Raw genomic sequence first — 15248 nt, forward strand, 5'->3', positions numbered from 1 at the left:
ACGCTCTCTGCGCACAGCGAGGTCCGTGCAGAAATGTCTCGTGGAGTTTGGTGCGCCATCAGCCAACATCAGCGCCCGATCTCACTAATGCTCAAGTGATGAAGGGGCTCAAACAGACCCACTCCAAAGCCCTCTCAGAGGAGGGATCGCTGTCCAGCCACAGATGGGGTGCGAGTCGGAGGGGGGGGGCGTACGGTTTAACAATGGGGACGTCAACCTCATATTGGTGCATACACTTTCGTCCATGTAGTTTCCCTGAGCATGTTTGACAGACAGTGCACGTTGTACGTACGAGTGGCTGTGGGGTGTATACTGTATGCGTACATTGTATGTGTCCACTGTGTGTGTGTGTGTCTGCATGCTCCGTCTGCTCCTGTTGTCGTCTCCCCCCCCTCCCCCCCCCTACATAATTCATAAGGGTTGAGCTGTGATAAATGCGTCTGCAGGGCCTGCTGGTGATAGGGCTTCCACGGGCCTCGCTGCTAATATCCCCCCACGGCGTCCCGCGGCGTGCCACAATACGCCAGGACAGTAGCATCCAATTTCCAGCTCTCCAAAAAAAGCCATCTATGTGGAAATGGAGCTCCCTCAGCCGCAAACAACAAATACAACCAGTAATGGGCAGAGACCGAGAGAGAGGAGGGGGAGGGGGGGGAGCAGGAACGTGAGGGCGAGAGAGAGAATGGGGAAGGGGGGGGAGAGGGAGGGAGGGAGTGAGAGAGAGAATGGGGGAAGGGGGGAGAGGGAGGGAGGGAGTGAGAGAGAGAGAATGGGGAGGGGGGGGAGAGGGAGGGAGCACAAAACGTGAGGGCGAGAGAGTGAGAGAGAGAGAACGGAAGAGAGGAAGGAGAAACGACGAGATGGGAGAAGCTGTATGACGGAGAGCAGGCAGAGAGATGGAGAGATGGATGGAAATGAGAGGAGCAGAGAACGGCTGCCTTAATGTTGACACCCTCCCCCCTCCACACACGCACGCACACACACACACACTCTCTCTCTCTCTCTCTCTCTCTCTCTCTCTCTCTCTCTCTCTCTTCTCTCTCTCTCTCTCTCTCTCTCTCTCTCTCTCTCTCTCCTCTCTCTCTCTCTCTCTCTCTCTCTCTCTCTCTCTCTCTCTCTCTCTCTCTCCCCAGTTATAAGTTGCTCGGAGGTGTGTTAAATTGCCTACTTCCAGGGGCGTACTTTGATAGTTGGGTTTTAATTTTGGGAAGCTATTATTTTTCTCTATGGGGTGTCTCTCTCTCCCTCACTCTCACTGTTTCCCTCTCTCTCCATATCATCACACTTTCATACCTTATTGTTTTTCCTGTTTCACACCCCATTCTCTCCCCTTTATTACATGCATTATTACAGACACAATTCCACAGCGTAGTGGTAAATAGCAAAGACTTTCTACCCCAAATAACTATGCTTTTGTTGATGTAACCGAAATGGTGGTGCGCCTTGTTTTTTTCTATACTTGAAGCTGGTTGGTAAAAGCTGGTGTTTTGTTGCTTACACAAACAGTAAATTAGAGAACCTAATCAGATTGCCATTATACAGTCATACATTATTCTCTTAGAACAAGTTACAACTCAATGAATACAGTATATTAGCAAAGGATACAACGAAATATGACCATACACTGACAGTGCTGTTATTCCCAGATCTAGTATCTGTTCATCTTTATTGATGACCTTTCATGTAGTACCATTAAACCGCTAAGCTGATCTGAGATCAGGGTTAGAGCCAGACCATTCCACCCAGGGACCCGCGGAGGGAGGGAGGGCCAGGGACTCTCTTTATCACACCAAGAGGTTTGGCTCTCAGAACTTGCCGAGTAAAGCATATAGCCCAAAAAAGTACTCCAGAAGTTTGATTTATGATTTCTCAATTGTGTGTGTGTGGGAGTTGTGTGTGAGTGTGATCTTTTTTGCTGTATTATACCCCTGAGGCCATCATCGGTAGAATACTTTGATTCTCAGGTCTCAAACACACAGAGTTGATTTATGGGTTCAGTTTAAGTGGTTTGAGGTATTCATCATGGAAGCACTACCCTCTGTCTTCATGGATAATTCACCAAAAAAGCTCAGCCCCTCTAATCTCTGTCCCCCCCTCCCCCCCTCTCTCTCTCTCCTTCATTGCAGTGCCCAAGGATCCCAGTCTTCAGTGGCGCAGGGTGGCGTGGAGTCACGACTGCACCCTCCTGGCCTACGCCGACAGCACCGGCACGGTCCGCGTGTTCGACCTGACGGGCAGTGAGCTGTTCGTCATCCCTCCCGGTATCCACCGCCCCTCTCTCTCTCTCTCTCATTCTCTCTCTCCCTCTTCTCTCTCACTCTCTCTCTCTCTCTCGCTCTCTCTCTCGCTCTCGCTCTCGCTCTCGGCCGTCCTTCCGCTTCCCCGTTCAGGCCAGCACCTTGCTCGGGCTTCCTGCTCTTCCACAGCTCTTTCTGCTATGTTCTCCGTCTCGTGTTTTACTCCGATCCTACTGTCTGTGATGTCTCTGGTGTCCTGTACAGGCATATGTCCTTCGTGCACAGTAAGAACCAAAGAGGTTATCTGAGGTATTTCTGCATTTTAAACGTTCCCTCTTGCAGTGCACTACTGTAACCAGAAGTGTATAGTGCTCCTGCATCTTTGGAGTGGGTGATGGGAGGGGGGGGTGGGGGGGGGGGGGGGTCAGTGTCAGCTGAACTTTGACCTTTGTGATCAGTAACACTAGGCTGTGAGGGAACACACACACAACATCCAGACCATGGGCTCCAGAGAGGAGCTGCTCCGCTGCCCATGCATGAAACCCATTTACTGGGCGCTTTCAGCCGTAAGCCCCCTTCTGCTCCTGGAGAAGGCTTAGCCTTCTCAAATATCCTCCTCAGTCTGTCGCTTTTTGCTATCTCTCTCGACTCTCTCCCTCTTCTGGCCTTTTTCCCTCTCTCTCTCTCTCTCTCTCTCTCTCTCTCTCTCACTCTCTCTCTCTCTCTCTCTCTCTCACTCTCTCTCTCTCTCTCTCTCTCTCTCTCTCTCTCTCTCTCTCTCTCTCCCTCTCTCTCTCTCTCTCTCTCTCTCTCTCTGTCTGTCTGTCTGTCTGTCTGTCTGTCTCAGTTCTCACTATGTATTCCCACCGTCCTCTCTCCCCCTTTGTCTTCCGCTCTCTCCCTCCCTTCTTCTTCTTCTTTCATTTCCCCCTCTACTTTCATATCGGCCTCTCTCTAAATCACTCGTAGCTGTAATTTCCAGCCCATCTGCTTCTCTTCTCCTTCACTCTCCCTCTCGCCTTCCCTTCGTCGCATGCACTCTCACTGTCCCCCTCTTATCATCCTCCCCTCTCCGTCTCTCCCTCCCTCTCTCTCTCTATCGCTTTTCCATCTCTCCGTCCGCTCTGTCAAAGGCACTGAGTGCAGTCGCTTGTCTCCCCTCTCAGTCACACTCTCCCCCCTGCCACCCGAGGTTTATTGCTCTATCTCTGTCTGCCACTTTGGCTTTAGCCACAATGCGCGCGCACACACGCGCTCGAACCCCCTCTTTTCCCCCCAGTCTTTTCCTCTCTCTGGCTTTGCCTCTGAAGGATGGTCTCCTTCAGTGCAAGCCTCTCTTTGCCGTCTCTCTCTCTCTCCGTCTCTTGTTCTTTCTCCGCCCGCTCCTTCCCCTTTGCCGCCGCTCCCCTCTCTCCCGCTCCACTTGTTTGTCTCTCGCCCCTCGCCCCTTCTCTCCAAATAGTTCTTTGTCCCTGGCAGGGCGAGACATGTAACGGAACACTCCTATTTTTAGGGGATCTGATCAAGAGGCTGATGGAGGGTGGAACAAGAGAGCGAGAAAAAAAGCCCAACACCGCCAGGGGAAGAATGGGAGGGGAGGAGAAAGCATGACTAATATCCGCAGCTCGTTTGTTTGTCTGCCCTGCCTCTGTAGACGGCCAGTTTCCCTGGAGACTACAGCTATGCTGCGGCCGGCCTCATCTTCCTGGAGTACACGGCCAGCGCCCAGTGGTCGGCCGAGCTGCTCGTCATCACCTACGGGGGCGGGCTCAAGAGCTACCTGGTCAGGTATGCACCACGAGGCGCTGCCGCGTTTGTGTACATGCCGACGCCCGTCTCATTCTCTATTTGTGTGCAGATCGTGAGGTCGTAGGTTCAAATCCCCCATTCGCTTTGAATAAATGTGCCTGCAAAAGAAGCAGGTTACTATTCTTATTCTAATGATGCTGGAGTCGGGTAGCCGTCTCTGATGGTGTGTGTGTGTGTGTTTGAGAGTGCTCATGTTTGGAGCCTGACAAATTCATCTGGGTGATTTCTACTTTCCACACTCACACTGATGCATAAATATGGACTTTATCTCTCACGCGCACACACACACACACACACGCACACACGTTGCACACCCACCCCTCCACATAAAAACGCCCATATTGTGTCCAAAAAGGAGTCCGCCAGTCTTCAGAGCTTAGCTATGATTCCCAGCGTTCTAAAACATCACAAGAGCTAATTATGATCTGGGAGCCATTTGATGTGGTCTTCCAGCAGATTTCCTCTCTCCCAGTCTGCTTGTTTTGGTGTTTATTTATAATCCTGCAGCTTAGCCACTCTCTTCACTCAGTCTCAATCTCAGACTGGACCAAACTGGGCTGCCAGCAGCCCACTTTGAAAGAGAACATCAAGTATAAGCATACATTTTTGTTGTTGTGGTGCTTGTGTATGATTGTGTGTGTGTGTGTGTGACAGAGACAGGGTTTATGCTCACGCACACGCACACATATTTCAAGCTTAAGTGTGGTGATGTTAATAGTGCAGTAGTAATGAATATTCATGTTCTCCCTCTCGAAAAAATTTCATGAAAAATAGATTGATTCACAACCCATTCTACAAAGATCACACAACGCTAAATTAGAAAGTAGTTTGCCAAGATAGATGACCACTTCTCAAGTCTGCAATGTCCTACTGAGTGCTTCCATGATTGTTCCACGTGTTCAAATTCCATCATGGTGTCTGACCCTTGACCTCTCTCAGCGTGGGGACCAATCAGAGCTTCCAAGTGAACCACAGCTTCAGTTTCTCCGCCCACTACTCCCATGGCATCACCACAGCGATATACCATCCTGGCCACCGGTAAGCACACTCCTCATACGCAGGCATATGAAACCCTCTGATTGGCCGGTTCGAGTGTCCGGCACTTTTCTTTCATCCATCCAGTCCACTAGTAAATAAGGGGTAGGACCTTAAAGCTAACCAAAAGTGTCCGCTTGCTGGATTTCCCATGATAAGACTTCAACAATATGGTTGTAACAGTGTCACTCAAGGCACATATGATTCATCCAACAGAAGGAATTTACTGACTGTACGTGATTTCACATTCAGGTTAACTTTGAATATGTTAAGCAAAATGCGTGTTTAAACGTGAAACATGATATGGATGCCGGTGTTTTTACGGTGACTAGGTCTCTCCACAGACAGGGGGCAGTGTTGAACCAGTGAGCCGTGCTGTTTTTGCCTTCTCATTGCTTTGTCATTGTTATGTCTGCTGGGGAATTCAAAACCGGAGCTTTGTCTGCTATTTCAACTAATTACTAGTTCTGTGCTTTCCAAATGCTTTGCATGCAAATGAGTGTGACACTCCCACTATGCAGTAATAATCAGTCATGCTTCCATACAAAGAAAACCCCCACTGTAACCACCCTCGGCTATCAATAATGATTGCGTGTGTGTGTGTGTGTGTGTGGTGGTGTGTTTGTCCCAGGCTGCTGCTGGTGGGGGGGTGTGAGTCCGGGGGCCAGGTTGTGTCCCGGGCCTCCCGCTGTGGCATCACTGCCTGGAGAGCTCTGTCTGGCTCTCCCTACTACAAGCAGGTCACCAGCTATGAGGACCACGTCCACGCTGTGAGTCACCTGCACGCACACACACACACACGCACTCGCTCACAGACTCGCTCACCCTCTCTCTCACACAACCATGCACACACGTGCAAAATCACACATATACACACTCGAAACCCCCAAACTCAGAGCTCACATTCGTTATCACCCTCATTAATACACAGACATTTGCACACACACGCACACACACGCACACACACAGAGACACCCCCCCCCCCTACCAGGACTGTTCTCATCTCTGTGTGTTTTTCAGACTCAGAGGAGGGGCTACTTCAAGATCCCCACCTTCAGACTGTTCTCCAGACAGAACAACGAACAGGTACCTCAGCACTCTCACTTCCTCCTGCCTGCCTCCTCCCCCTCTTCCTCTACCTCCCCCTCTCTCCTCTCCTCCCCCTCTTCCTCTTCCTCTACCTCCCCCTCTCTCCTCTCCTCCCCCTCTTCCTCTACCGCTACCTCCCCCTCTCTCCTCTCCTCCCCCTCTTCCTCTACCTCCCCCTCTCTCTCCTCTCCTCCCCCTCTCTCCTATCCTCCCTCTCTTCCTCTACCTCCCCTCTACCTCTACCTCTTCCTCTCCTCTCCTCTCCTCCCCCTCTTCCTCTACCTTCCCCTCTCTCCTCTCCTCTCCTCCCCCTCTACCTCCCCCTCTTCCTCTACCTCCCCCTCTCTCCTCTTCCTCTTCCTCTACCTCCCCCTCTCTCCTCTTCCTCTTCCTCTACCTCCCCCTCTCTCCTCTTCCTCTTCCTCTACCTCCCCCTCTCTCCTCTTCCTCTTCCTCTACCTCCCCCTCTCTCCTCTTCCTCTTCCTCTACCTCCCCCTCTCTCCTCTTCCTCTTCCTCCAACTCCCCCTCTCTCCTCTTCCTCTTCCTCTACCTCCCCCTCTCTCCTCTTCCTCTTCCTCTACCTCCCCCTCTCTCCTCTTCCTCTTCCTCTACCTCCCCCTCTCTCCTCTTCCTCTTCCTCCAACTCCCCCTCTCTCCTCTTCCTCTTCCTCTACCTCCCCCTCTCTCCTCTTCCTCTTCCTCTACCTCCCCCTCTCTCCTCTTCCTCTTCCTCTACCTCCCCCTCTCTCCTCTTCCTCTTCCTCCAACTCCCCCTCTCTCCTCTTCCTCTTCCTCTACCTCCCCCTCTCTCCTCTTCCTCTTCCTCTACCTCCCCCTCTCTCCTCTTCCTCTTCCTCCAACTCCCCCTCTCTCCTCTTCCTCTTCCTCTACCTCCCCCTCTTCCTCTTCCTCTACCTCCCCCTCTCTCCTCTACTCCCTCTCTCCATATTTGAAACTACATATGCATTAACAGACCCTTGAATTAAATAGACACATTTGACAGTTTGATGTGTGTGTCTGTTTGATGTGTGTGTGTTTGATGTGTGTGTGTGTGTGCTCCAGGACGGTGTGTTCCGCATGAGCCTCAGTCCTGACGCGACTCTGCTGGCTGTGCTGCACTTCTCTGGCTGCCTCTCTCTCTGGGAGATCCCCTCACTCAGACACAGAGCCCAGTGGGAGCAGGAGAAACAGGTACGCCCTGCGTGTGTGTGTGTGTGTCTGCGTGTGTGTGTGTGCGTGCGTGCGTGTGGGAACACACACGTGCATCTGTTTGTACCATGACGGTCTGTGTCAATTGTAAGTGTTTCACATTCTGTCGTTCTGTATGTGTGTGTGTGTGTATGTTGTAATCGCTGTTTGGCTGGAGGTGTGTGTGTGTGTGTGCTGCCCGTTGCCGCTGGCAGGGGGCTTGTATTCCAGAAGGTTGTGCCGATTTGTACGGTGTGTGTTCTGCCTCAATGCTGCTCTGAGCAGGCGAGGTGAGGGAGTGTATGTGTGCAGGGGAAGAAGCTTAATCTGTCTCTCACTCACTCACTCACTCACTCACTCTCTATCTCTCACGCTCTCACTCCCATTATCACTTTCTCACTATCTATCTCACTCTCACTCTCTCACACACTTTCTCCCTCCTCCTACTCTGCCTCCCTCTCCTTCTGTCCTTCCCCCCCCCCCTCTCTTCCTCTCTCCATCCCTCCCCCTGTTCTCCCCTGCAGCCAGGATTTGAGGAGATCAACCCCGAGTGGAAGACTTCGCTGGAGAAAAGGAAGAAAATAAAAGGTATCCTGAGCTACAGGGTGGAAAGATATGCTCCGTTACTGACAAGTGTGTGCGTGCGCGCGTGTGCGTGTGTGAGAGAGAGAAAGAGAGAGAGAGAGTGCGTCTTTTAAAGACACCCCAATAAGAGAACGGGATCTCTATGGAGCCCCCGCAGAGGATGACCGATGCATTGCGTAATACACCAGACACAGATATCTCCATCTCTCAGAGTCTGTGTGTGTGTGTGTGTGTGCTGAGGGGATAGCAGTCATACCTGGTGACTGTGTGTGATGAAGCGATACTAGCTAACCTCTGTGTGTGTGTGCCCCTCAGACAAGGAGCAGTACTACTCTCTGGTGGACGTGAGCTGGTGGAGTGAGAGTGTGTTGATCCTGGCTCGCTGCTCGGGGGCCCTGACCGTGTCGTCCAGCAGGAGCCTGGCTAACCTGCTGGGGAAGTCCTGCGAGTGGTTCGAACCCTCGCCCCGGGTCACCTCCGCCCACGACGGGGGCTTCCTCAGTCTGGAGGTGAGGACCACAACTCCGGGAGAGTTATGGAGTGTGTTTTGGGTGTGTGTGTGCCTGTGTGCTTGCGTGTAGGTGTGTGTTTGTGTGTAGGTCTGTGCTTGTGTGTGTGTGGGGGGGGGGGGGCTGTGCTCGTGTGTGTGTGGGGGGGTCTGTGCTTGTGTGTGTGTGTGTGTGGGGGGGGGGGGGGGGGGAGGGTGTGGGGGGGTGTGGGTCTGTGTATCTGTATTATCACTGATCTTATCTCCAAGCCTGGATAGTAAAAAGATTGTGATGATGAAATATTTATCCCTTGTATTTTATCCCCCCATAAAGGCACCGATTTCTCATCGCCCTCCTTTTTATTTTATTCCCTTGCTTTTTTTATTTATTTCTGTCTGATTTACTGTGTAAAAAAGACATGTGAATATGGAGAGAAGGATGGAGAGAAGGAATGAAAGAGTGAAAAGTGGAGCGAGGGAGGAGATAAGGTTTTTACTCGCTGACAACTTTGGGGAAGGGTTTCATCAGCCCAGCTCGACATGGGGCTTACCGCCTGGAGGGGTGTGGGTGTGCATAGATGGGTGTGTGTGTGTGTGAGTGTGAGTGTGTGCATGTCTGCCTGTGTGCTTTTGACGTCCAAACTCAACATTCTAAATGTAATAAGTCTTGGATGTTACACTTGAGATTGCGTGTGTGTGTGTGTGTGTGTACTGCCTCTCATTGATTACGGAGCTACATGTGTAAGAGGTACTAAATGTTTGAGAGCGCCCTGGTGAGAGCCAGGCTGCTGGGAGGATCCTCCAGCCCGGGTCAGACCTGCTAGGGCTGATCCTGCACCAGGAGCACGCCGCACACACAACAGGGCTCCCCTCTCAGTCAGGCAGGGGGGGGGGTGCGTATATATGTATTTCTCGGTCCCAAATATCTGTAGTAAAAGACGGGCTGAGTGAGTGAGCGGGGGGAGCAGATTGCACACAGCACGTGGCCGATCTGCGTGCATGCCGCCGCTGTGCGTCCAGCAGCACCGAATCCTGGAGGATGGGCGTGTCGTGTGTCGCCAGGCCAACCGTTGCCAAGATGACGCCCCCACCTTCGTGATCCGTGCTTCCCTGCCTGGTGTGTTTTTCACCTCCCCCTCCCCTCCTCCCCCAGTGTGAGGTGAGGCACGCTCAGAAGAGGGGCCGCCTGGAGAGCGGCCTCGGTGGCGCGGGCGGGGCAGCGGACGAGGACGGCGAGGACGGCGGCGGCGGCGACTCCGACTCGGACGACGAGTCGTCGGCCAGGGCCCGCTACTTCGGCTACGTCAAGCAGGGCCTGTACTACGTGACGGAGATGGAGCGCTTCGCCCCGCCCCGCAAGCGCCCACGCACCGTGTTCAAGAACTACCGTCTGGTCAGCCTGCGCTCCACCACCCCAGAGGAGCTGTACCAGAGGAAGGTCAGCCAGCTCACCCAACACACACACACACCCTGACCACACCCACACTGACCACACCCACACTGACCACACACCCACCATGACCACACCCACACTGACCACACCCACACTGACCACACACCCACCATGACCACACCCACACTGACCACACACACACTCTGACCACACACACACCATGACCACACCCACACTGACCACACACACACTCTGACCACACACCCACCCTGACCACACACACACTCTGACCACACACACACCCTGACCACACCCACACTGACCACACACACACTCTGACCACACACCCACCATGACCACACCCACACTGACCACACACACACTCTGACCACACACCCACCCTGACCACACACACACTCTGACCACACACACACCCTGACCACACCCACACTGACCACACACACACTCTGACCACACACCCACCATGACCACACCCACACTGACCACACACACACCCTGACCACACCCACACTGACCACACACACACTCTGACCACACACCCACCATGACCACACCCACACTGACCACACACACACTCTGACCACACACCCACCATGACCACACCCACACTGACCACACACACACTCTGACCACACACCCACCATGACCACACCCACACTGACCACACACACACTCTGACCACACACCCACCCTGACCACACACACACTCTGACCACACACACACCCTGACCACACCCACCCTGACCACACCCACCCTGACCACACACACCCTGACCACACCCACCCTCTGACCACACCCACACTCTGACCACACCCACACTCTGACCACACCCACACTCTGACCACACCCACACTCTGACCACACACACACACCCTGACCACACACACCCTGACCACACACGAGTGGTTCTCATTGGTTCAGTCTTCTAAAAGGATCCAGAATGTTTCCCCAAAGTTCCCCCCCCTGGGTTCCTCTAAGTTTCCATAGGTATTACATCATTTCAGCTGACAAAAGAAGATACATATATCTCGATAGCTCTTCATTCTAATTTCCAAACAAGAATATTGTCGTTTATTTTTACAAATTGCTACTCAGACGTCGTTCTCCATCATAAATAGACAAGCGGTGACATCATCTCTCAAAGGCTCTACAGTAGAATACCCATCATTTATCACCGGCATTGAACATCATCAGTCATGTTAATGGCGTTAATCATCATTAAACATTATTAGCAGTTACCATCTGTCATTCCTATCTCAGTTTAACACTCCCATTACACAGAGCTGGAGAACTCTGCCTCCACCTCCACTGGTCTAGGGCTGGATACTTTAGTCCACACAACAGTGTGTGTGTGTGTGTGTGGGTGTGTGTGTTGTTGGAGTGGTTGTTGCATTCTTTACACTCTTCACTGTGCTGCCACAGTTTGGAGCTCTACTGGAGTTGAGAGAGCAGTGGGAGTGTGTGTGTGTGTGTGTGTGTGTGTGTGTGTGTGTGTGAGTGTTTGTGCACGCGCCCACCTGTCTGGCTCATTACTAATGTATGGTAATGCAGATTTGAAGTGTTGACACACGCTCCCATTCACCAACACACACAAACACACACACACCAGCCTACCTATTCCCTTGGGCTGGATCCCATAGTTGGGTTTCTTGACTGGTTATATTAAGAGAGCGTATCTGGAGTGATTGAATCCCATCCCCCTGGTTCAGGAGAGTCAGAGGGGATGAGTGGTGCTGGAGCCGGCTCAGTGTGCGGGCTCTGCAGAGCAGCTAACAGAGTTATTAGTGGAGGCCCAGGGAGAAGAGGAAACATGATGTCCTCCTACATCTGTGGCAGTGTGTGGGATGAGCTACCGGCTCGGGGGAGCGTCGTGCTGGATAATGTGTTTCCGTGCGCACACACACATACACACACACACTCACACACACTTACACACGCATATGCATGCTTGCAGACAAAGACAGATGCAAATGTTTCGTTTTTCTACATTTTTCATAGTCTGCTGGTTTCTTAACTGTGTGTGTGTGTGTGTGTGTGTGTGTGTGTGTTGTCCAGATTGACAGTGAGGAGTATGGGGAGGCCCTGGCCCTGGCCCAGGCCTATTGGCTGGACTCTGACCTGGTCTACCAGAGACAGTGGAGGAAGAGTACAGTCAGCATCGCCTCCATCCAGGACTACCTGGTAGGCGACCACACTCTGTGTGTGTTTGCTCTGTGTGTGTCAGTGTAAATGTGGCGGTGGGGCGTGCGTACGTGCTCCCGTGTTTCCCAGACGATCTGAGCGTGGATAGGGGGGGGGGGGGGATTAGCGTTTAAAACCCACAACAAAACCCCCCTTCCCCGCAGAGTAAGATCCGGAAGCGCTCCTGGGTGCTGCACGAGTGCGCCGAGCGCGTCCCCGAGAACGTGGACGCTGCCAAGGAGCTGCTGCAGTACGGCCTGAAGGGCACCAGTCTGGAGGCCCTCATCGCCATAGGCAACGGAGAGGACGGGGGCAGGTAGATACCCCCCCCCCCCCCCCACACACACACACACACAAAGTACTGCAGACACATTCAGATCAGCACTGTTGCCTCCCTCTCTGCACCTCCGCTGGTCCTCTTGTTTACTGGGACGGTGTCATCAGTTCTCATTTGGAAACGCGCCTCCGTTTCTCCCACCCCCCCCACCCCCCCGTCCTCTCTCCGCCAGATTCATCGTCACGGGGGACCTGGACCTGGACGATGTCCCCTACGAGGACCTGGGGTCTGCGGAGGACGAGACAGAGAGGAGGGAGGAGAGGGAGACGCTGAAACGCCGTGAGCTGCTGGCCCAGGTGGACTTCAGCAGGTACCGGCGTCCTTCTTCCGTGTGGCCCAGCAGAAGGAGAGGAGGACCGGGGCAGGGAGCGGGGAGAGGAGGGGAGGAGAAGGGCGGAGGAGCAGAGAGGGATAAAGAGGTGCAAATGGGACATGTCGGTCGAGACGGAGAGCGATGGAGAGCGGAGGAGAGCAAGGCTCGCTGAGAGAAAGAGGGGGCCTGTGGGAGTTAGGGGGGGAGATGGAGGGATGAGGAGATTAGTGGGTAATCTGGGGGAGATAATTCATGCCTTTGTTGGTGTGGTGCCCAGTGAAGACTAATGAAAGACCCTTTAGTGATAACTAATTACCCTGTGCCACACGTGCACACGCGCTCACACGTGCACACGCACTCGCACGTGCACACAGACCCCCGTACACAGGAGGAAAAGTATGGCGTTGCTGGCAGTGCTGCATTCAGCATGAGACTGTTTCTCTTATGTACTGTTGTGCATCGTAAATGCCGTGGTAGCAGATCCAATCAGCGCTTCAGGGAAGGAGTGTGAGGAAGGACTGAGGGAGTGTGTGCTTGTGCCGTCGACTCACCAGCATCTTCAACTATGTTTTTGCATGGCCATTTTGCGCATGCCATTTGATTTCTCTTTCTCTCCCTCCCTTCCTCCATCTCTCTCTCCCTCCCTTCCTCCATCTCTCTCTCCCTCCCTTCCTCCATCTCCCCTCTCTCCGTTTATCTCCCCTTCACTTCCTTTCCATTTCGCCTTCTCTCCCTCCTCCTCCTCTCCCTTTTCCCTTCCGTGTCCCACTTCCTGTCCCCCTTGCTGCCGAGGTGTGACTAACAACCCAACACATCCCACCCACGGTACCCCACCACAACAAATAGCATTCCGGCTGGTAGCGGACCGTGGCAGATTGCAGCCCGTAGTTTGTGTCCTTGTGAGCAGACACGTGTGTGCGTACGTGTGTTTGGCTGTCTGGTGAAGGAAGGGGGCTCTTTAAGGAAGTTGACAGCCAAAAGACTGAATCTTTTTCTTCCCTGATTCCCGACAGTGTGCTTCGACGCTCTCGGCGGGTCTAGAGAGAGAGAGAGAGAGAGATAATAATTCTCTTAATTTCTTTTTAACTACCCTGCCTTTGCAGACGTCGCCTGGCATCGATCAGCGCTGCGCAGGGTGTGTGCGGACGGTCCGTGTGTATGGAGCCTGTGCAAGTGTGTAGCCCACAGTGTATGAATATATGGTGTGTATATATATAGTATATAGTGTGTGGATGTACGTGCGAGGGAGACGTCTTCACTTCGACCGGGCCATTTTCCGTCACAGTGTGCAGTGAAGCGGAGTGTGATTATTGCAGATGGCGGCAGTTGAAAGATTGGCCGCAATCAGGGGAGCAGAGCCTGACAGGCATCAGAAGACGGGTGTGAGGCTCCAGGTCTTCCAGAGCCTGATTAGAAGAATTACCATCCCTCCCTAACTAGCTGAGTTTGCACTTACTGAAGTCGTTACCAAGACCTCACTCCGCCTCGGAGGCTCCGCCCCCAACGCGGACCTGATGGCGGGGAGTATGTCCGGTGTGGGCGTGGGTGGCACACGAAACATGAGGTGCGCTCGTGTGTGTGTGTGTGTGCGTTTAGGCTTCTGTCGGATCAGAATCAGACCTTCAGTCTCAAGTCTTCTCATTTGCTCCCTTATTAGGCTTGTGTGTCTGGGCTTATCTTCTGTGTGTGGTGTTTGTGTGCACGCGCACATGTTTTTGTGTGTGTGTTATCGTTGTGTTTTGATGTTTGTATTTGTGTGTATTTCAGTGTGTGTTTGTGTGTCTGTTTGAGCAAATGTCTTTCACCGTCTATTTATGCAGTCCAATTTTGTCTCTCATAGAATGCAATAATCGTTTTTTACCACACACAATGTGTGTGTGTGTGTGTGTGTGTGTCAATGCTATCAGATCAGCGGCTTATTACAATGTGATCTCGTCTCTTCTCCATCTCCGTGGAAACCTCTGAATATTACTGTATCAGAGGGAGATTGAACTGCATAAACAGGGACACGCACATCACACGCAACGCAGACCCACACCGCGCGCACACACATCACACACACACATCACACACAAGCAGCACGCACAAAGCACGCACACACACGCGGAACACAGCATGCACACATAACACGCGTAGGCAATCAGGAGCCGGTCTCTCTGCATTAGGCAGGGAGCGTGTGATGATGACTCGAGTGTAGGTAATGGTGGGGCTGTGGGCTGTCCTTTCAGCCTGCTCCTTCTATCCACGCGCACACACACACACACACACACTCCATGGAACTCTCTACCACATACACATTCAATCATATTATCCACACCTGGGAACCATGACGTGTCAAACAGACGTTGTGCGTGAGTGAATGTGCTGCACCTCCTTCTTTGTGGTGTTGGAATGGGGAGCAGGCCTATTGTGGAGGAGGACAGCCAGTGCGTCTTCTGACACACGCAAGGCCGGCTCTGGCCTCTCGACGTGGTTCTTTTGACGAGTTCTGTTTGGATTCTCTCTCTCCTCTCTCCCACAGTCCTCCCTCCACACCATCTCTCTCTCTCTCTCTCTCTCTCTCTCTCTCT

General features: G+C 52.8%; 1 protein-coding gene across 1 annotated transcript in view; it reads left to right on the forward strand.

Annotated features, from left to right (window-relative positions):
* Nucleotides 1–14064, forward strand: part of nbas (NBAS subunit of NRZ tethering complex) — a 20304-nt gene extending 6240 nt beyond the window's left edge. Inside the window, exons 7-19 of the mRNA XM_062468106.1 lie at nt 2127–2259; nt 3891–4025; nt 4986–5084; nt 5713–5851; nt 6102–6167; nt 7235–7363; nt 7885–7948; nt 8261–8454; nt 9586–9870; nt 11903–12028; nt 12193–12344; nt 12538–12675; nt 13995–14064. Of these exons, the coding sequence (XP_062324090.1) occupies nt 2127–2259; nt 3891–4025; nt 4986–5084; nt 5713–5851; nt 6102–6167; nt 7235–7363; nt 7885–7948; nt 8261–8454; nt 9586–9870; nt 11903–12028; nt 12193–12344; nt 12538–12675; nt 13995–14064 (1730 nt within the window). The remainder of the gene's footprint in view (nt 1–2126; nt 2260–3890; nt 4026–4985; nt 5085–5712; nt 5852–6101; nt 6168–7234; nt 7364–7884; nt 7949–8260; nt 8455–9585; nt 9871–11902; nt 12029–12192; nt 12345–12537; nt 12676–13994) is intronic.
* Nucleotides 14065–15248: the final 1184 nt, after the last annotated feature.

The sequence above is a fragment of the Osmerus eperlanus genome, chromosome 8 (genome assembly GCF_963692335.1).
Source record: "Osmerus eperlanus chromosome 8, fOsmEpe2.1, whole genome shotgun sequence".
Taxonomy (NCBI): domain Eukaryota; kingdom Metazoa; phylum Chordata; class Actinopteri; order Osmeriformes; family Osmeridae; genus Osmerus; species Osmerus eperlanus.